This window comes from Microcebus murinus, chromosome 1 (genome assembly GCF_040939455.1).
Source record: "Microcebus murinus isolate Inina chromosome 1, M.murinus_Inina_mat1.0, whole genome shotgun sequence".
Taxonomy (NCBI): Eukaryota; Metazoa; Chordata; class Mammalia; order Primates; family Cheirogaleidae; genus Microcebus; species Microcebus murinus.
The window spans coordinates 101277501-101300574 of record NC_134104.1 but is presented as its reverse complement, the minus strand read 5'-3'; the positions used below and the strand labels follow the sequence as shown (position 1 = coordinate 101300574).

The window sequence follows — 23074 nt, the reverse complement described above, 5'->3', positions numbered from 1 at the left end:
GTGAATGTATCATTGGGATACATTTAGAGAAGTAGAACTGTCAAGTTAAAGGCTTTATGTGTATTATTGAGAATTTTGATACATTTTCCCAATTGCCCTCTAGAAAACTTATGTTAATTTCTGCTTTCACTAGCAGTGTATGAGGGTACCTGATTCTTTCTACCTTTGTTAACAATGACAAAGAACAGTATCATTTGTTTTAATCTTTCTTTTCTTGGTAAAAAAAAAAAATGTCATTTAGTTTTATTTTACAAATCTTTACTGTTCTTGCCCCATGTGTGTTAGCCATTTATACATATTTTTCCTTTCGTGAATATTGTGAGAATTTAATGAGATTTTAAGTGTGAATGACCAGGTTCAGCACCTGGCATATGTTCATCTATCAGTCAGTAAGGGTCAGTGTTGGTTTTTATGTAAATCCTCACCCCTTTGAAGTCTATTCCCCAATCACAGTTCCAACTAAGGAGTAGAGAAATACTATAAAATCTTGTTTCATTGTTGAAGTTATTGTTTTTAGAGACTGAGAGTAACAAATTCTTCCTTGACTAAAATTTGGGCATTGAACTAAAGGCTGCCTGGGTTCAAATCTGCCTTTTACTAGCTGAGGGCTGTACTGTTTGATCTACTTAATCTCTCTAAGCCTCATTTATCTCATCTATGAGATGGGGATAATAATTTTATCTCTTTATAATAAAATTATAAGGGTTAAATGAGATAATTAATGTAAAGCACTTATTGCAGTAGTTGGCACATACCGTTCAGTATTTCCTGAGAAGTGGATTCTCTGAGAAGGTCAGTTTGCTTAGACAAATACCGTGAAAATTTAGGTGCTGGGAAGTGCAAAGAGGTCTTTAGGAAATGGCAGATAATTTCACCTGAGTGAGAATCTTGACTTGTAGGCTGAGGAGTTTCGTTTAATTCACTAAGCAAGGAAAGAGTTTTAGTTGTTATTTCCTAGCCCTGTTAGATGTTTACCTAATTAAAACACACCTTTGTTTTCAGTTTCCTGCTGGAGTTTTTCTGTTAAATAGGAGAACATCAGAAAGAAGAGAAAAGCATCAAAAGACTTTAATAATTGAAGAATTGAATAATCAATCTCTTAAGTTACTGAAAGTTTGCTTTTCTCAGGAAAAATGTACACATGTTGTACTTTTTCCTCAAGTTTAGCAGCTGAAGAGAATAATAGAATACACACACACATAAAACCCTTCTATTTGGGATTGTTGACTTTGTATTATGTTTGGGTAGATACTGCTTTTATGAAATTATTGAGACCTAATATGGACTTTTTTGAAAGTAGAAATTTGATTTTTAAATCATATTTATATTATTTGTAATAATAATTGATATTTACATTGTATTTATATAAAATAACACATTAATTTGTTAATAAATTATTTATGTTTAAATGGTAGAGATGAAATATACTAGGCTTATTTCCCCCTTTAAAAATTACTTAGCTGTAATGCTGTAAGTGAAATAAACATTACATAAAGTTCATAATGATTTTTAAATCTAATAATCAGTTATTCTCCCTTTATACCCCTGATTTATTTGTAAGAAGAAATCAGAAGCAACTCAAATGTCTAACGATAAAGGATAAGTTAACTTATTGTACACTATATGCAGAATAGTATGTAAACATTAAAAATGTTATATGTAAGTGTATTTATTGACACCCAAGAAGCTGTTTACAATATATAAATAAAGTAGTAAAAAAATTTAAACTACATAACAATTCAGCCATTATCTCATTTTTGTAAGAAAAATAATTGTATTTATATATATTCATAAGAATGTCTGGAGGAAAAAAATAGTACATATTGAAGCTGTTATCTTTGGCTGGTGGGATTTCAGGTGACTTTTATTTTCTTCTACATTAGAACCAGATGTGATTTTGAATTTTTCTACAATAAGCATTTATTATTTATAGGGCCACTGCTAACCTACATGACATCTTTGTGCATATTAGGAAAAGGTATCTTTTCTTCCTATAGGTGCACACCAGAATACACTGCTTGGCCAGGGCATATAACTTTTAGCTTCCACTTGCCCTTTTGGGTTTTTTTCTTTATTCATAATAAACTACATGTACAACCGTAGATGATGGACCTCAAAACATACATAATAAAAATTACTTTAAATTAAAGTGTTAAAGTTATATGACCTTTTAATGTATCTTCTCTGAACAGACCACACACCATACTTGACCTCTATCAGGTAATAGTGAACATTTGAGCTCATTCTTCCTGCTTCCTCATTTTTATTTACTCAGTCTACCCAAATATGATCAATCCATCAGGATGCAGTTAAAATTACCCTCCTCTTTGAAATGTTTTCCAACCACCCTAACACATACGGCAATTTCTCCTTTTTTTGAACTTCTCTTGAATGAGGTCAAGAACATGGGTTAAAGAGGGGTAATGGGGAATGGTTTGCATCTCACCTGCTAACTCCAAATGAATGGCCATGATTCCTTAGAACAATATGTTGAGAAAGATGTTGAGATGCACTGGCCTCAGTGGGAAAGAGAGTTGTCATTGATTATGAATGTTTGTCCTGCATGTGGGAAAGAGCAGATAGGTATTAATAATAGCATGTATCACATGCTTTTTCCCTGCCTGGATTGGACATTAACTATTTTATATATAGTCATCCACTGGTATACACAGAGGATTGGTTCCAGGACCTTCTGAGAATACCAAAATCCATAGATGCTCAAGTTTCTGATATAAAATTGCATAGTATTTGCATATAGCCTGTGCCCATTCTTGTGTTCACTTTAAATCATCTCTAGATTACTTATAATTCCTAATACAATGTAAATATTATATAAATAGTTGTTAAACTATATTGCTTAGAGAATAATGGCAAGAAAAAAATCTCTACCTGCTTAGTACAGATACAGTTTTTTCCTCCTGAATATTTTTGATCCACTGTTGGTTGAATCCACAGATGCAGTACCCATGGATATGAAGGGCTGACTATATTTGCCTTGGTTTGACAACATAGATTTTAACATCTAAGACATATATACCATATATTCTCTTGATTTTTTGTTGATGATGTTTGTTTATTTTGTTGTTATTGTTACTGTTTTATTATCCCTTGAGAATTTATCATTGAGCTAAGAGTGCTCAATAAATAACATTACTGTTGTATTTCCTTCACCTTGATTTTTCTTGTGTCTAAAGAACTTCTTATATTGGTTCTTTTAGATCAGATCAACTAGTAACAAGTTCTCTTAGTTTTCCTTTGTCTGAGACTGTTGTCTAGAGCATGACTTCAGAAATACTAAAATCTTTTTATTTTTTTCCCTGTGAGTCCTTTTGTGAACTCCACAACCTATTTACCTGACTTACTGTAAGTGGCTAAACTGATCCATGCCAACTTAAGTGTTTAGCTTCCCATTGGAATCAGCTCAGTTTGTATCATAAATCTTTGGCTGTTTAATATATTCAGTTTAAACTCATTCCAACATAATGGATGCTCACTAATATTTGTCTGCAAAACCAACTGAAGGATCTTAAAAAGAGAATGATATACTTAAATTTTATTAACCATAGTAGACTTGTCTGTGCAAATGATTTATAAGTTCTAGAGCAGAATTTATTACCAATAATAATTGGTCAGATCAAAAACTACTTGGAAAATGCAAACAATTGAAAACCATCATTCTGAACTATAACAATATAAGAATATACATTTAGAGACTAATTTGTAAGATGTTCTCTAATTAAGAGAAAAATGCTAAGAATTCTAACCAAATCTGGTAAGTAGAAACTGAGATTCCAGGAAAATCTCTTTGGATCTTAGTGCTGATATTCAGTATTATTCTTATTGGGTTAAAATGTAAAAAGCATTAGGTAATTGAGAAATTATTTTTGCTTGCTTTTATTTTTTTTAAAAAGGCCAAAAAAAGAATAAAAATAAAAAAGAAAACAGTTTATTCCTTTTAGACATCAAAAAGCTTGCTGTGTTTTTTAAACACACTTTACCTTCTTCCAAAGAGATCAGGATATAAGAATATGTTTATATCAGGATGTATATGTTGTTCTTATTGTATGCTAGTCATTTGGCTAAGCTTTTTATATATACACTATTTGATATTTGAAAATTAAACTGACTTTCATTTATAGGTATTACAGTTGAAATAGATTTCAAGGCAATTTTAAAAAGCTAAAACTTCTATAAAGATTATTATTTTGAAAGTCGAATACAGTCATTTGGCCCATTATTCTGTTACATTGAACAGTAGTACTTACTGAGTGACTTCTATTTATATGTATGCTGATTATCTTTTTAATCTTTGAATTTAAGGTGAGAAAAATTGGTTATTAAGTATGAAATATCCAATTTCCTTAAATACTAAGTTTGTGAGTTGATATCTCTGACATTTCATTTGATACTTCTTGTTTTATTTTTATTGTGAAGGTACATCCTCAGTCTGTCAGACACAGATTTTGGCCTGTGATTATCTTTCAAATTTTTTTTAGAGCAATTTTTGTGAAACCATGGATGAGTCAAGAATTTGTATTATTTTTAAGTGTGAGTTCGACATGGAATCAATGCAGTGCAGACAGCTGGAAATATCAACAAAATGTTTGGCAAGGATATGGCTAATGAATGCACAGTACATTGATGGTTTGAGAAATTCTGTTTTCGTGATTTTAATCTTGAGCTTTGTGCATGACCTGAGACCAAGGTGGATCAGGATGAGTTGAAAGCTGTAGTGGGAGCAAATTCATCTCAATCTACGCGTGAATTAGCAGTAAGGGTTGACATTACTGTTGCAACAATATTAGACCATTTGAAACAAATGGACAAGGTAAAGATGCTGGATAGATGGATTCTGCATGAATTCAATGAGTGTCAGAAGAGAAATCTTCTCAAAGCTTGCCTTTCTTTGCTGTCATGACACCAACATGAACTGTTTCTACACTGTATTGTTACATGTGATGAAAAATGATTTCTTTTTGACAATTACAAGGCTTTGGCACAATGGTTGGATAAAGATGAATTGCCAAAACACAGTCCAAAAACAAACATTCATCAAAAAAAGCTAATGGTGTCTGTTTGGTGGTCCAGCACTGGTATTATCCACAACTTCATGAAACCTGGTTAGTGGATTATAGCAGATGTCTACTGCAACCAATTGGATGAAATCATGAGGATGCTTGTGGTTAAGCAGACAACATTGGTCAATAGAGACAGGCCCATCTTCTTGCAGGACAACCTTCTACCACATGTTGCCCAAACAATGCTGCTCAAACCACAGCAGCTGGACTTGGAAACACTCTATCATCCACCGTATTCACAAAACCTTGTACTAACTGACTACCACTTCTTCCCGCCTTTGGACTACTTCTTGCAAGGAAAAATACTCAATTCTCAAGAAGCTGTAGAAAATGCCTTTTGCCATTTTATCACCACTCACTCTCCAGGTTTCTTTGCTACTTGCATAAACAGCTACCGTTATGATGGCAAAACTGTGTTGATAATGTAGCCACATACTTTGATTAATTGTACTGCTTCTTGTTTGAGATACAATAAACTAAACTTTTGATTTGAAATCGGACATTTTATATTTAATGACCTATATCGAACTTGACAAATCATATATTTAGTAAATAGTAGAGCTGAAATTTGAACACAGGTTTTCTTAGATTTGTATTTTACCAAACTTTTCATTAATAACTTCTGATATATAACGGAATCCAATACATGTGAAAATTTATTCATTATTGTTTGAGAAGAGAGGTATAGACATTTTTATAGTTTATATAGTCAGCTTTTATAAGCCTTGACTGCCACCATGTAAAAAAAGAACTCCTATAGATTCTTCATTATGAAGGAAAATATACAAAATTAACTGTGATCTTAGCTATTATATTGGTAGAAAACTGCAGCATACCAATCTTTTAAAGTGAATAATATGGTTAGTTCATGACAAAAAAGCCTACTTTAAAATTTTTAACTTACTCTGTTTTTCATAATTTGTAGGATAATATATATACATTACTGATGAGAAATATATTTAATCTTTTATTTGTTAAGGACTTACTTGGTCAGTGAAATAATACTTTAATGCTACTTCAATTAATTATGTGCATTGTGGTTTATAACTAAACACTGGAGTTTTAGCTTGGTCTGTGAAATGATTTTAGTTTATATTTATTTTGTTAACTTTTCTACTCCTTACCAAAAAAGGGTCACTTTTCTTTTGGATGTCTTTTGTTATTAAACTTATTTTAAAGCATCTTTTATCAGTAAATCCATAATGGATTTTTGAATTGATAGAATAGGGAATGATGAGAAAAATGGCCATTTACTATACTAGGAGACTTAAGTAAATAAATTTTTTTGTAAGCAAACATTTTGACAAATGTAGATGAAAAATATTGAGAGTAAAGGAGAATGCCATCATCAGAAGGAATAGGTTTTTTCAAAATAGATACCATTATTAAATGTGGCTCTTTGGCCTGATTCCCTTAGACCATTAAAAAACTGAATTGTCACTTTGGTATGATATGGTTCTTGTATTAACAAAAAAAGAAAAAGAAAAGCTGATCCCTTTCAAGTGAGACTAGATCTAAAAAAATCTTAGTCTTTTTGTTTAGAATTTTCTTAAGAGGATATAAACTATCATAGCAACAGTTTTTAGACTTAGAGCACGTTTCTTTTGGAAAAAATAATGAAATTTGTTTGCAACAAATGTAAATTAATATCTTTCTTTTAATTCTTTTCTTGCCTGCTATGGCATGATTGATACATGGCATCTTTTACACCTAAGATTGAAACTGACAGGAGCAACTTGGTTTATTTAGGACAACCTCAGCCTTATCCCAGTGAGTTTCAAAATGTCTGCCTCCTATATGTTGAGCCACTGCATTTCCTGCTTTAGAGCCTTGTGTTATGCCAACATTACTATCTGTGCTGCCTCAACTACAAATTGGATGAACAGTCCATGACACTTTTTCAATATTATTACATTAAACCAAGTGGATTTTGATTGATAACCTAATATTCAACTAATGCAGAACATCAATCATGGCAAGTATATTAATTATTTAATATTGCAGTCTAATTCAGAAATCGATGTGCTGCATGAGGGGAAGGGAAACTCATGGTTCCCAGAAGATTTAAGACAGGGAATGATTAAAAAAAGACCTGCTGTACTCCTGTGTGTTAGTTCGATACAAATCTTTATTCATTTGCCAATAATCTCTTCCCATTTTCCACTTCAGGACCATTTTATCAGTTTTGAGACCTATAATTGAATTAAGTCTGCTTTCAGCACAGGGCAAAAGGAGTTGCACAAATATTGATGAAGTCATGACAGGGACAACCCTAGAGACAGACCACTAAAGAGGACAGGTTTTATACCATTTGTTGCAAGTTCCCTTTATCAATGTTTTGAATCTTGCCTCTTCTTTTTTAAAATTCGTGAAGACTTTTTGAATCACTTTTAAGACTTGCATATTTAAATATCATCCATCATAACAACATTTGTGTAGCATCTTACAATTTATTATGCATCTTCATATATATTAACTTTCTTACTCTTTCATGGCAAACATATGTGTTAGGTAAGGCAAGTAATCTTTACATTATAGGTGGATATTCTGAGCTTCAGAAAAGATAGTTACCCAAGTTCACATGACCATTTTGTAGTAGAGCTTAAATTTGAGTTTAGGTGTTCCGCTTCTAGAACCAGGATTATATTCATATATTGTGGTTGTCTGTTGTTTTATTTATGTACTCATGATGTTTTATCTGTGTTGTTTTGAGATAGTCAACTTTCCTTTTCTTTCTGCCCAGAGTAAAAGTAAAGAAAACTGATTTTCATGGAGAACCTGTTCAAACTTTGTTGTCACAATATGATTTATATTAAGCTCTATGTATATGCAGGCCTCTGTATGCAAATAAAACTTCTTAATTGCATCTTTTACTAGAATAGAATTTCCCTCTTTTTCATAGATAGATAGATATAAATTTGGAGGGGTAGGCGACTTAAATATATTTTGTTATTAAAATTACCACCCCAGCTTTCTTTTGGTTCATATTTAATTGGCTATTCCTTTTTCTATCCTTTTTTGGGAAGCTCTTTTGAATCCTTTTATATTATGTGTCTTTTGTCAATAACACATTGCTGGATTTTGTTTTTTTTTCCCAAACTAATAATCTTCATCGGCATGTTAATACCAGATAGTTATGGTTAAGTTTCTCCAATTTCATTTTTAGTTATTAATTATTAATAAGAGTAATTAATAAATTCTAGGCCAACCTTTACTTGCCTTATTGTGTTGCTTCTTCCTTAATCTATTTCTCTTCTTACTGCATTATATGTCTTAGGACTTCTTTTAAATCATGTCTTTGTGTGATGAATTTTCTGAGACCTTGTATGTTGAGAATTTCTTTTTCTTTCTAATCAAAAAATAGTTTATTAGCTGTATATAAATCCTAGCTTCACAATTCTTTTCCTCTAACACTTGGGATTTATTATTCCATTGTCTTCTTGCTTCTAGCATTAATGTTGAGAAGTCTGATATCAGTGTTATTCTTCTTTATGGAGGGGTCTCCTTTTTCTTTATGGAAGCTTTTAGACTTTTCTCTTAATCCATAATAATCTTAAATGTCCTTATAATGTCTTTGCTGTGAATTTTTTTCTTAACCTGTTTACCACTTTATGTGTTCTTTTAGTCTGTGATTTGACTATTTTTATATCTGGGAAGTTTATGTGATTATTTCTTTAAATATTTTTTTCTCTTCCATTTGGTTTTTGCTTTCCTTCTAGTATTTCCATTATATAGATGTTAACACTTTTATTCCTGTTCTTAATCTTATTGCTTGTTTGTTCTGTCTTTTTACCTCATCAGTATGCTTCTGGAATAATTCTTCTTCTACCCAGTTTTCTAGTTTATTGATTTATTCTTTGTATCTGTTGTGCTTTTAATCTACCCTCTGAGTTCTTTATTTCAAATTATTGTATGTTTAATACTCACTATCAAATATTGATTCTTTTCCATAACTGCATTTTTATACTTACATTTCTAAAAATCCCTTCAGGGATATTTACATTCTTGCATTCTTCTGTCTGTTCTGTTTTCTCTGGATGAGATTGTTCTGTTTTTCAATTCCTGTTTTTATGCATATTAAAATTTTCCTTGTGGGTTTATCTTTTATATCCTTGCAGCATTCAATTACCTTGGCTAGTAACTTTAATCTAAGAGGAAGGGTAAAAGCCTAAGCTCTGACTTGTGCTCCAGGTTAATTTAAGAACTATAGTGGAAAACCTTTAGTGTTCTAGTTTGGCCTTGACCACTTTTCCCATTGTGCTCTCCACTCCCTCAGAAACAGTACTTAAAAAAAAAAAAGCAAAACAACACATGCTCAAACACACACATATGTCCTAATACTACTATCCTAGGCAACCCACTCACTGTTGTAAATTGTCTTGCTTTTGTGTGGGTTGGAGATAGGGTGGGGCTGGTTAGGGCTGCTCAGAGACCGGAGCTGTTGCTACTGAGTCTCCACCCAAGCTTATCTCATGATGGTCAGATCCTTATTAATTGAATACATATTCTGATTCAGGCATTGTACTGGATGTTGGAATATAAAAATTTAAAAGATGTAATGCATCAAGGAATTTTGATTTTAATAGTGTCAGTGAGAAAGTAAACAGCATTTATTGAAAAGTGTGATAAATTCTGTGATGTGATATGCTCAGAGTGTTATAGGAACATATAGGAAGAATTCATTACTTCATTTGTGAGAAAAGGACAATATTTCCCTAGTTGAAGTATAGTTTAGGTGCTTCCAGAAGGATGGGTTTTTGTTAGCTAGAAGGGGCTGGGAAACAAAGGACCATTTTAGGTAGAGGGAGCAGGTGGTTCAGTGGTGAGTGAAACCAGGTCAGTAGTTTGTCCTGGCTTTATACTGTCACTTTTCATGTAAGGCAGCTTTTGGCAAGGTAACAGGGAATAAACTGCATTGTGCTAGGATATTGTAGATATTAAGAAGGGAATTAACATGATGAAATATGTATGTTCTTAAGATTTTGTTGTATTATGGAGAATGAATTGACATGGGGCAAGGCAGGAACCATCAATACCCATTAAGAGGCTATTGCAATAATTTAGGGAGAAAAGATGACAATTTAAGGTAGTAGCTATGAAGATAGAAGTGGTTAAATCTAAATGATAATTAAGGATGTTGGGTAGCCAAGACTCTGGCTTATTACATTTGGCAGTGAAGAAAAGAGAGTGTGTCAAGAGTGATGCCTAGTTTTCTCTCAGGCACACCATCCAAAACACATATTTTCTAAATATATTTTAATTTAAAGACTCATTTGGAAACACAGCAAATCAATAGCCTACCTTTTCTTTTCGTTTTAAAGAAAAATTTCTTCTCAATTCTAAAATGCGAATATCTCAGAAAACTGGGTGATTTCCCCTAAGATTGTGGCAAACTCAGTTGACAGCAAAACCTTCACTTAAATGAACCTGTTTATAGTTTTTGTTTATCCCTCTTTGTGTGGACATTTATATGTTTATTTCAGAATTATTAATGAGTATGATGATGAGATGCTGCTTCAGACCCACTGGCAGTGTTATAAGACATACCTTACCTTTATAAAATCTGAAATATTCTAATGAAGCATGTCTAGCCCCAACGGTTTCAGATAATGAATTATGGACTTATATTTTGAATCTGAGCATTTTTTGTTCTCTTTATATTGTAATATTATTTGCTAATAAGAACCATTTGTGACAATGTAGCTATAAAGGAAAGTGAAGTAGATTATATATCACCAACTCTAAAATAGTTTGCCAAGTAAAGGTACAAAACAGTGTGTATAGTATGCTTCTGTTTGGGATTTTAAAAACAATGAATTGGAAAACACACACATACACACAGAGGAGTGAGCATGTAGAATACCTTTATAAGGATAAACAAAGAGCTAGTATCAGTGATTGAGAACTGGGAGTCAGCAGTAGGAGAAAGACTTAATTTTAGTGTGTACGTGTACACACACATATATATGCTACATTATTTAGATGTTTCACTGTGTTCCTTTTTTGTTTAAATTTTAAATTATGCAAATAACTTTATGAGAATATCCTTGTGAAAACTTAAAAATTCACTTGACTTCCAGCTCCAATAAATGTATTAATTTTGTGATAATAAAGTTTAAAATAATTATTTATATAAATAGTACACTTCTTTCACACCTTATAGTAATTTATTCCTATCATTTGTCATTAGGACTGTGATGACATTAGAGATTAGAGAATGAGATTAGAGAATGAGTTCAGGAGCTCTTAAACATTGAATGAGTTCAGAAACCCTTAAATTTCTAAACATTGAATATATAGTTTTGCTAAGATTGCTAGAAGCAGGAAGTAAAAGAAAGAATGACTAAAGATGAGTGCTAATCAGTCAAAGTGGGAATTTATTGCTAGTATATCAGACTGGGCAGTGAGAGCAAAGGTTGGAAGTTTTGAGTGCAGTTTTCCAGCAGCAAGTCTGAAGGGAATAAAGGTGGGGAAATCTGGAAAGGTAGTATAGCAAGACAAAGGAAACAGAATAAGTATGTTTTTGACAAAGAAAAAATAGGAGACAGAAATAGAAAAGAAATAAAGTCGGGACTCCTCAGAAAAACTAAGAGGCGTGGGGAGATTAAACATAATGCATACAATAATGTTCATTGTTGGAGGTTTTAGAATTACTTTGTGCAGGGTGGTAGAATTATAATTTCATGTTAAAAAATAAGCTTGGTAGTTGTGATGGAACTAAAATATTGCTTAATCAGGATGAGAAAAGTTCATTTTTCACTAGTTAGTATAGACAAATCAGAAAAAAAAATTCAACTACTTGCCATACTTCATCAAGTGAATATTTAAATTATTTTTGCTACTTGTATAGATACCTATATTTTTAGATCTATCAGCAGTCTCTTTTATAGTGAATAGCAAGAAATTTAATACTTGAAATATAATATGATATTTAATGTTTGTTTTTTCTTTGGTGATTTTTTTAAAATATAAAAACAATCTTAAGTCCTGACTTACCATGTGAACTAAATTAATAAAATTAATGTCAGGAAAAAATGTGTTAAGATTTAGTTATAACTATATACTCACAAATGTATTCTTTATGTGCAGTTTCTTTATATAAAAATACAACCATGGATGGATAAGTATTTGATAAAGCAAATATAATAAAATGTGAATTATAGAATCTGAGTGGTAGATGGAATCTGTGAGTTTGAACATTTTCTTAATAAATGTTGGAAATAAACATAACCTCTAATGAAAAAGCTAATTGCAAAATAAACAGATATTGTATAATAATATCCTTTTTTTTGTTCTCCATTGACTTGGAAAAATCTAAAGTGTTTTCTGTTAGTGAAATACCAGTTTTAGAGGTAATACTGTTCGATATAAATAAAGTGTCCACTTTTGATGAAAATTGTATTGTCCTTAAAACCAGCATTATTGTGAACATTAGTAAAGAAGGAAAAATTATAAGGGTTTATAAAGCATTTTTGAGGTAAATATAAATTAGAGCAGACAAGGGTTTAGCTACTATTTAGAACTTTTATTCTTCTATTTTAGGGAATCTGGAAACATCAAAGCTGGATTAGAACATCTGGTAAGTTCTAATTTTCTCTGAACATTTGCATCATCTTTGATATCTGCATTCTAAATGAACACTTTTGAATGAGCTTTGAATACCTTGCATTGAGAAAGTCAACCATTTCCCAAAGGGTCAGCTTACTGTTATTATGTGAAGGCACTCACATTTTCATTTATCTTATCATTTCAAGGGAATTTAAAATTTTTTTTAAATTACTCTTTTTTTTGATGTAGAGATGAAATAAAATGGATGACAATCTTTGGATTGATGATTGCTTTAATTATAAACAAAATTGTTTGGTGTAGAATTTTTGGCATATCTTGATCTAACAAAAACAAGCTTGTGTTTTAAGAAAAACACAATCAAATATTGCATGCATAAATATGGTATGTTTTAGCAATTTAACAGCTTTGAAAGAAGTCCACAGCTTTGTTTTTCCTGATGTCTTTGCTTTATGAATAATGCATTGGTTTAAACTATATTCAGTTTTAGAATATAAAATAATTGAGATATAAAATTTTGGGTTTAAGTAAATCAAATTTGGTTTAAGTAAATTTTTAAAGAACAAGTAAAATTTAAGCTGCTTTAGCATTAAAATATGTCCATTGATCAAAAAATTGGAAAAACTATACTATTTATAATAGGTCTGAAATTCATTAAGCTCACTGTATTGAGTGTTTATTACATTAAGTAGTTCATTTAAACAGAGCATTATAGAGTCATGCTCTGGTTTCTGGTCAAATCCAAATGTTGAATAATTAATGGTAGAGATTCTTTTGTAAATATAGTCTAAGTACTTTTTTAATGTGAGACTTCATTCGTATATCATCTTGTAGCTTTGTTAAGTATTAATGTGCTTTTTTTCTACTTTCACAAAAGCAAACAGCAAGAGGCAGCTTCATTTTGACTTGGCAGTTTTAGAGTTAGAAGGAATTTTTGGTTTTATTCTTAATAGTTAAAAGAAATTGAAGAAACCTAGATTTTTAAGAGTGATCCTAAAAATTACAGATTAATTGTTAAGAAGCAAGTTATAATATCTTAGATAATTTGAACTATGTACTTGTTAGGATTAGAAGTTAGCAAATAATATTGTTTTTCATCATTGAAATATATTTTCTAAGCCACTGTTTATCACTTCATAATGTCACATATATTTAGGACAGATGGACATCAGAATAAACATGTTGATCTGAAATATTACATTCCAGTATCAACTGGGGGCTTACAATAAGGAAAAAACAGCTACCATAGTGCCAAAATGAGCTGTCTTTTTTAGACTTCTCTTATAATAATATTTACTTTGTTTATGTTCCTCACTAAATAAAAATTGGTTTGATTTTTTTTCTAGTTTAAATTTCCCGTTTTTTTAAACTTACTAGTAGGATCTCATTTTCAGTGACTATTGCAGACACTTATACTATACTTATAATCTTATGCAGCGATAGTTTTCTAACTGTGCCTTGGGCTGCAAAGAAAGATCTTCAAAGCAGGTGATACTCCAGAGTTCCACTGCCTACTTTAACCAAAGTAGTTCCACTTTTGGTTATTTTGTAGAATAAATTTTTGAACTTTTAAATAAGATTTCATCTGAAGAAAGAGTTGTCCAGATAAATATTTTTAAAAATTTTTGATAAAGTATAGCCACTTATTAAAATCAAGAATATTTGTATATTAATTATTCTTGACATTAAGTTATGTTTCATTTTTATCTAGGTCATATACATCAAATATATTTCAAAGATTAGCATTTTAGGGATGAGGGAGCCAGGACTAGCATACAGTTAGGTAGTGGGAACAGATGATTTTAATGCATTTCATCTAAGTTTGAAAGACTCTGTTGTAACTTGTTGTAATTGACCCACTAACTGCGAACTGTGAATAATATATTCATCTATCTGTCTATGTATCTATCGTGCTTTGTGTGTTTATAATACTCAGTAAAGTCAGTGATATTCTTCATAACCTAAGAAGGTTCATGCCTAAGAAGGTGGTGAACTCACAATTTCTGGGTTGAGCATTAATGAAACCTGTTCTTGCTAACATCTGTGAGCTCATGAGGTTTTTATGTCTCCCCTTTACCACTGAGCAGACTATTTAGAGGCCTTGCCTTATAGCATATGTAGGTAATGCTTCTTTGAATTGGCTATATAGCCAAATACAATTAGAAGGGTAGCTTCTAATAGATGGATTTTTAAATATATATGGCATAAAATTAAAATGAGAAAAGCATCTCACACATTTGGAATTAATCTCTTCTGTATATAGCCTTTGTCAGTCTATGTCTTTTCCAAATTATTTATTTAAATTATCATAGAAAATTAGCATTGTCCTAAGAGAGGTAAAAGCCAATATAAATTTTAGTAAGTTAAGAAAAATGACATATGCAGCTTGCTATACTTGCCACCAGGAAACATATGGTTGCACTATCTTTATATTATATGTTTATGGGTTCTTCTTGGTATATAGTTGTATGCAACCCTGAAAAGGAGAAAGAAGGTCTGGGTCTACAGAGAAAGGAATGGGGAAACTGGACTATTCCCCTGGAACATTTTCAAGGGCTAATTTCCTTTACATAAGTCCTTTATAATCTCTCAGATCCTTGATTCAGCTTTTGTTCTATCATTCTTTTCTTTCTATGTCACTAAGTTTTCCTGAGGACGGTTTAGTAGCATGTTATTCTTTTTAGCTTAAATTTCTTATAATATACTGCCCAATACCATTTTGTTTTTCTTTTCACAAACTTGTCCACTACCTATAAAGCCTACGTCTGTTTAAAGTTCTAGACAGAGCCTTTTGAAGGTTGTTGCTCCATTATGCTTTGATGATTCTTGCCTAGTGATTGCAAAATGGAGATGCTCCCTCCATATTATAGCCAGTATTATACTGTAAGGAAAAGCCACCCTTCTTATTTTACTTATCTATTTATCAGAAGCAAGGTCTCATGGATTTTTTTTTAAATTTCAGAATATCACAGGGGTATAAATGTTTAGGTTACTTATATTGCCTTTGCCCCGCCTGAGTCAAAGTTACAAGTGTCTCCATCCCCCAAACTGTGCGAACCACACCCATTAGTTGTGAATATACCCATCCCCTCCTCCCTCTGCCCAACTCTAAATGAATGTTATCACTATATGTGTACTTCATTGTTGATCAGTTAATACCAATTTAATGGTGAGTACATGTGGTGCCTGTTTTTCCATTCTGGTGATACCTCACTTAGCAAAAAGGGTTTCAGCTCTATCCAGGATAATACAAGAGGTGCTAGATCACCATTGTTTTTTGTGGCTAAGTAGTACTCGTGGTATACATATACCACATTTTATTAATCCACTCATTGATTGATGGGCTCTTGGGTTGTTTCCACATCTTATACACTTTTGGTGGGACTGGATTTTTATTTTATTAAAAAGATTATTATCAGTTACTTTCCTTATTTATTTTGATACTCATTTTGTCCCAGATTTGTCCAGAGAGAATCCCTTCATGGTGACTTCTGGGTTTTGACAGTGAGAACCCCAACTCCTAACAATGCAAATACATTCACTCATTTGCTCAACCATATAATACTCAAAAAGTTTTCAGAATTGCTACAGCATACTTTGTGAAAAACAAACTAGCGGTTGTTTTCTTCCAATTGAGTGTAGTTATGTTATTCCTTTGAAATATAGTTCCTTTCATTTGTTTCTGTTTGCATTCGGGTTAGGTGCCTTTGTCCCCCTTGTTATTGATTTAATTATATGTTTGACCACATATTTTCACATGTTCCAGAAGTCAAAATTATACACAGTAGTATTCTCAGAAAGGTGACCATTCTAACCTGTTCTCCTCTATCCCTTGTAGGCAGTCAATTTTGACTACTGTTTTATCCTGCCTGTTCTTTTTTTGTTAAAATTAAGTGTGTGGGCACACATGTGCATGTGTATTTCTATTTCCTCTTCCTTCTTATGAAAGATAGAAAATTATATATACTTTTTTGTACTTAGCTTTTTTGGGGGGGGGGCAGCTTAACAATATATCCTGGAAATCACTCCATAATTACTGTATCATTATATTAATTGTATTTCTTTCTCGTTTGGCTGTGCCTTCTTTCTTAAGGGTCTGAGATTTTAGCCTATTTGCATGCCTGCCACAATTTCGTAGATGCTGGCAGAAGACAAGAGATTTCTGGGTCAGAGACAAAATGCTTTATTACTAACAGCACAACAGGTAGCACATGCTTCACGTTTCTATAGGTTTCTCTTGATCCACAAATCCCATGTAGTGATGCTGCATACTTAGTGGGTTTGTGTCTTAGCTGAGGAATTCCAAGTTTAGAACTTTTTTAAGGGCTCCTAGAAATCCTACCCAAATTTTAACCAAGAGAAAGGCATTTTTATTATTATCTTAGTCAGGTAACAAAACTGCCTTCTGGTCCTCGGGGAGATACTCTGTCTTCCAAGATTGTTTGCTATACAAACATCTTTGAAAAGATAATCCAGAACAAAAGCTGATGTAAGATGTATAGAACTGCTATGGAGAATTGTCTCTTAAGAGCTATTATAATTATCATCACCATTATTATTAAATTTAGGAAGATTTGTATTTTTGTTATTGGTTATATTTTTATAGTGTTTTTAAATTACCCCTTATTCTTACTTAATCTTTTGAATGGCAGCCTTTGACTCCCACCTGTTACTTTTATTACTGCCAGTATGCCTGTTGTACTTTACTTTTCTTCCTTTTCCTCTCATTTCTTCTTGCTGTATTCTTGCACTTTGTTAGAACATGCAACATTTATATACTATTGATATTCCTCTACCCATGCTGTTACCTTGTTTTAAAATTGGCTCAGATTAAATATATTAAATGTTTACTATCAGTTAGTTTGGTGATAGTTCCCCACTTGTGTCTTATTTTGATGAATCTCATCTTCATTCCTTGAGATCCTTTACATTCCAAACTGTTTTTCTACTCTTTCCTCTTGAATGACAATTTGGCTGGATTTAAAATGCTTGGCTTATATTTTCTTTCCTTGACTTTCTTAAAAGTATTATTCCAGGCTGGGCGTGGTGGCTCACACCTGTAATCCTAGCACTCTGGGAGGCCGAGGCAGGCGGATTGCTCAAGGTCAGGAGTTTGAAACCAGCCTGAGCGAGACCCCATACTACTATAAATAGAAAGAAATTAATTGGCCAACTAATATATATAGAAAAAATTAGCTGGTGCATGGTGGCACATGCTTGTGGTCCCAGCCACTCAGGAGGCTGAGCCAGTAGGATTGCTTGAGCCCAGGAAGTTGGTTATTTCTGAAGTTGAACTTTTCCAAGTATACTGTAAGTTTTCTCATATGTGAATTTAAGTTTTCTCATTTCCAGAAATAGTTTTCTTATAGTATTAAATATTAGCTCTGTTCCATTTATTTTCTTCTTCAGGGACTCTTAATTTTGGGTATATGTATGTGTGTGTGTGTGTGTGTGTGTGTGTGTGTGTGTGTGTATGAATATATATATTTAAAGTTTTCTTTGCTTGTCTTCTATTTTAGTACTTTTCTTTCTGACTCTTTTTACTACTTTATTTACTTAGGAAACTACTGTTGATCTTGAATCCTAAGGAATCATTCTGCAGGAATCCTGTAGTATTCATCTGCAGAACTAAACTGAAAGCATCTCTAAGAGCTCAGTGCCCATATCATGTTTAAAACCTTAAAGAAGATAAGTGAAAAGACTACTTATAATGTTGTGCTTAATTAGATTTTATAATGAACTTAAGGAAATATTTTTTTTTATTTGATGATGAATCATATATGGATGAAAGGCCCTCTGATAATGACCTAATGGTTATGTCTGTTAACACAGAAGGGTTGAAGGAGTGGAGGTGGTTATTAGGTGGTGATATTTCTCCTGACATTTTTTTCAAATTAATGATACTCTAAAGATGTAGAAAATTGACTGTAAGTTCTTCTTATATCAAAGGGTGCTGACTCCATGTTTTGCCTACCATTTACGTTTTAAAATTCTGGATAATGTAGTAAGTAATAATAGCCTTATTGTACTTCTGAATGCGGATTAAAATGCTAGGTAGGATTAGTGATATTAACATGCATTTTTAAAATTAAGAAAAAGTATAGGAGATAGAGCCTTAACATTTGATTATAGCTATTGTTTCATAAGCAAACTATAAAAATAATTCTATCCTTTTCTCTTTGGAGAGGGATTTAGATCAGAAAATCTTAAGTAGAGCTATATGGAAAACTGTCGCTTTTTAGGTTCAAAATAATTTTGTGAGTTGTTTGTGACTTGAAAGAATGGCATATGTGCTATGTTCCTTTGGGAAGGAATGAAGTAAATTATTCTGATCAGGATGATGTTTCTAAATCTTCACTTGTTCTCTTTTCTGAAAAGTCAAATAAATGGAGGTAGGTTAGAATAAGAAGACAGGGTAATCTAGACCAGTGCTTAACCATCTTTAATGTGCATGTGAGTCACCTGGGAATCTTGTTTAATTACAGATTCTGATTCTTTGCATCATTGGTGTGATTTGAGAGTATACATTTCAACAAGCTCCCACGTGAGACTAATATTGCTGGTTCAGTGACCACCAGGAAGAAAAATACATTAAAAGGCATTGACTTTATAGACATGTGTCCAATGAAGAAGGTTTTCTGAGTCAGGTGATGAATCTAGATGTTTCCCTCATACTCGTTAAGTATAATTCTGCAATCCATGAATGATTGGTTGAGTTTTTGTAAACCTAGGGAAAAGGGCACTCCACAGATTTACACAATGGGGCAAAAATTTCATAATCTTACTCTGTAAGAGTAACAGAGGGACAATTTTTTTTTTTTAATTTTGGGTTCAGATGTTAAGTCATATTTTTCAGGACTGCAGTTGACACTAGACCTAATAATACTTTGTTCACCCTTAGGTGGAAAATTTAATGAGTGGTAATAAATCTTTTAGTGAAAAGGATTACAAGTGTTTACAGCTTTAAGTGGGATTTGTTTTCTATTAATAGTTGAATAGCAAAAGAACTCTGGAGCCATACCTGTGGGTTTTATCTCCCCACAGGTCTCATTTATGGTTCTTTTATTTTATAGCATTTGAGAATGATGACCTACTTGTCCTTGTGGTTAAGTAACACAGTCTGACCATCTTAAGTGTTGAAAAACATCTGTCATTATATTTTGTTTAGCCCATCAATGGTTTGTAAGAATATAGTTGCTGTTTGCCAGAAATGTAGGCAGGCCCATTGCTATTACATACTCATCAATAACATTATTAGGTTCTAATAAAAGCCCTTTTCCTCTTTGTTTTAGGCTATTTTATATAGAACTGAGAAGTCAAACTGTTGTATTTCAGTTCTCAGACTGATAGTGCTATACACAGTTAATGTATTATTAGTATACTTTTGAAGGTTCAGTTAACATACAACATGAACTAGAAAATGCAAAAAATAGATTATGACTATTCCAAACTTACTTATCTGTTGCAATTTTAATGTCTCAGTTGTAGTTTTATATTCCCCCACTATGTTCTGAAAAACTGTTTTTGACATTTGTCTAAATGAATATGAAGATATAGTTATCTCAAAATGTCCTGATGTTACCCATATACTCCATAAATCTGTTAAACACTGATTAAAAATATTTATTAGCTCATGTCACTTAAGGATTTCAGCATAATATATAGATCCTTTTCCTCCCAGTGTTTAATTTGTTTTCCTTACCTAAGACAATATACATTTGACATTTAGGGTAAAAGTGCATATTAAAACAGACACTTTCCTCAGACTGTGATCATGAGATGAAATAGCATCAAGTTTCTTTTCTTTATGCAAGACCAATTCCGTAAATCTCTCTTTCCTTTTAACAGACAGTGTGTCCTGTGAATGTGTACAAATTAAAATACTTTTAATATGGATTAAATGTTAATGTCATATTACTGTCATGATTTCTTAGATAGTTTATAGATCTTAAATCTGAGGACCAGCACATATTCTAATCAGAAACAGTGCCATTGTCAAGTGATCCATTTCTCTGATACATTTTGATCAGTTATAAGTTTATTGAAGATTGCTTCTGCAATAAATGATTAATAAATACTGCCCAGTCATCCACATAACATGAACTTGGACACATTCTCTGCCCTCCCCTAAACCCTTCCTTCACCTTCCAAATAAAGATCTGTCTGTTACATATTTAAGGCACGGTGGTCTTAACAATGGCAAAGACATGGTGGCAAGCAAACATTTAGAAAGAAAAAGCAAGATGTCCTGCAATTTTCATGATATTAATAGTCTCAGATTTATATTTAATATAGATGACATTTTTATGAATTTTATGCACATATACTTATTGAAACTTTTTAAAGTAAAACTAAATATTTTAAATTTATTAAAGTAACCCCACTTCCCATTACTCAAGAGTCTAAAATTCAGACCTTAAAACTATTGCAGTAACAGAATATTAATATTATTATTGTTGTTGTTATTTTAATATTAGTGGTTCAGGACACCATATGTTCTGCTTCATTGCAGGAAATCCTACAAAATACCTAGTAGTTATTTCAGGGGCTTTCTTAGGATCTAACTTCAGTAACTGTAGAGAGAGAACTAATAGCAGAGATAACAGGGTTGCTTTCTGTCTCTCCAATCGAAGCATTAGGAGGTAAGGTAGAGAATGCCTTTGCCACAATGGTGTCTTTAGTCATACTCTATCATTTCCCACAGAATCATAGCATCTGTATTTAATTTTAATATACACAGCCTGTTTATCTTAGGAAGAGTACAATACAAGGAATCAGAAAAATGTGATTTTATTATGTGACTTCCAGCAAGACACACAATTGTTCTGTTTCACTTTCTTCATTTTCCCCTTACTCAGAGAGTCATTAAAACAGTATGTGGAAATTTATCAAAGCATAAGACTTTCTACAAGTGTATCATTATTATTGTAGAGAAAGAAAAAAATCTTAACTGTTCCAGTTATGTAAGTGACTTCAGGTAGCTAAAAACAATGTCTCAATTTTAATACGCTGACAGCGAGCTGTGAGAAAATTTTGTCCTTTATTTGCTTATATCCTTTCCTTTTCAAAAACTTTCTTATGTCTTTTTAAATATTATAAAGTACTGTAATACATGTTCAATGTAATGGGCTAAAAACTGTATATAAAGAAAAAAGAATATATCTTCTCGTACCTGCCATCAATCTCGTGTAATAGTTTAGCACTTATCTTTCATATCCTTCTCTATTCAGAGACATATATAGCACATATTACTTAGCTTTTTGTTTATAAAAATGGAACCATACTATATTTGATATTTTACAACTTATACTTTTCGTTTATTTAGTGCTGAATGCAATGTACATATACACACACAAATCTGCTTTTGCTGAAATTCTGTTAAAATATTGGAAGTTAGTACTATTACCATTTTATTTAAAGCATTCATAGGGAAAGTTTTGAGGATTACATAATTTGTCTTTTAAGGCACAAGTACAAATTTAATTTTATTTTTACTTCCGGTTACCTTGATTATGATATGTGTATGAATAGGCTTATAATAAATTGATAGTGATCAATAGATAGAAGAATGGGTTACTTGATGAAAGAAAATTCTATTTGTTATTTGCAAAAAAATATACAGGTAACGATGATTAGATTGGAAAAGGAAGATGTGGCATCTTTAAATATTTTTCAGATTTATTATAGACTAGTATTTTTAAATTTGAAATTTTAACCTAACTCTATAATATTTATACAATCTTTAATTTTGGTATTTACCATATCATATCATAGTATAATTTATTTCTTTGTTGATTTTACCTTTTGACTAAATATTCTGCTTTGTATTTATTTTTTGACTATATTATTTAGCACCTACTCTTTCAAATATTGAGTACTGAATTGTTTTGAAATTGAAAAACAAGTCAATTAATACAATATTGTTTAGTAAAGTTATCAAAGTTTTATTTTTTTAAGGGTAAGGGATTTAGCTTATTTTTAAAGTCCTTTGTGTTCAGTGGCGTAAATGACAAAAACAAAATGCTGAAAGCTTGAGCTTCCGGTAGAATCATTAGTGACTGGATACATACAGTTTTTCTGTGATCTGGATAGATACAGTTGTTTTTTACTGAGCACATATGAATATTATTGCCAAGGAGAAAAATTAATGTTCTTTACTAATTTTTATTTGGAAAATTAGCAGTGCTGGAAAAGTACTGGGTTAGTATTGAGTGAACTGGTTCTAAGCAACAGCCCTTCAGTTCGTTCATATGATGAACTAGATGATTTTTAAGACTCTTAAATGTGTGATTCTATGAAAGAAAAATATTTGTATACTTAACATTTAAAGTCTTATATCCTTAAGTCACTGCTTACTTTAGATGACTAACTTAATTGAGATGTTTATACTTAGATATATATCACTATATTAGAGGGTCATAAACAAATTT

At 31.8% G+C, this 23074-nt stretch overlaps 1 protein-coding gene across 2 annotated transcripts in view; it reads left to right on the top strand.

Annotated features, from left to right (window-relative positions):
* The window catches only part of RSRC1 (arginine and serine rich coiled-coil 1), a 412093-nt gene that overhangs the window by 178138 nt on the left and 210881 nt on the right, over positions 1 to 23074 (top strand). For both annotated transcript variants that reach the window (XM_076004375.1, XM_012739769.3), the window contains exon 5: positions 12621 to 12657. In XM_076004375.1, the coding sequence (XP_075860490.1) occupies positions 12621 to 12657 (37 nt within the window). The remainder of the gene's footprint in view (positions 1 to 12620; positions 12658 to 23074) is intronic.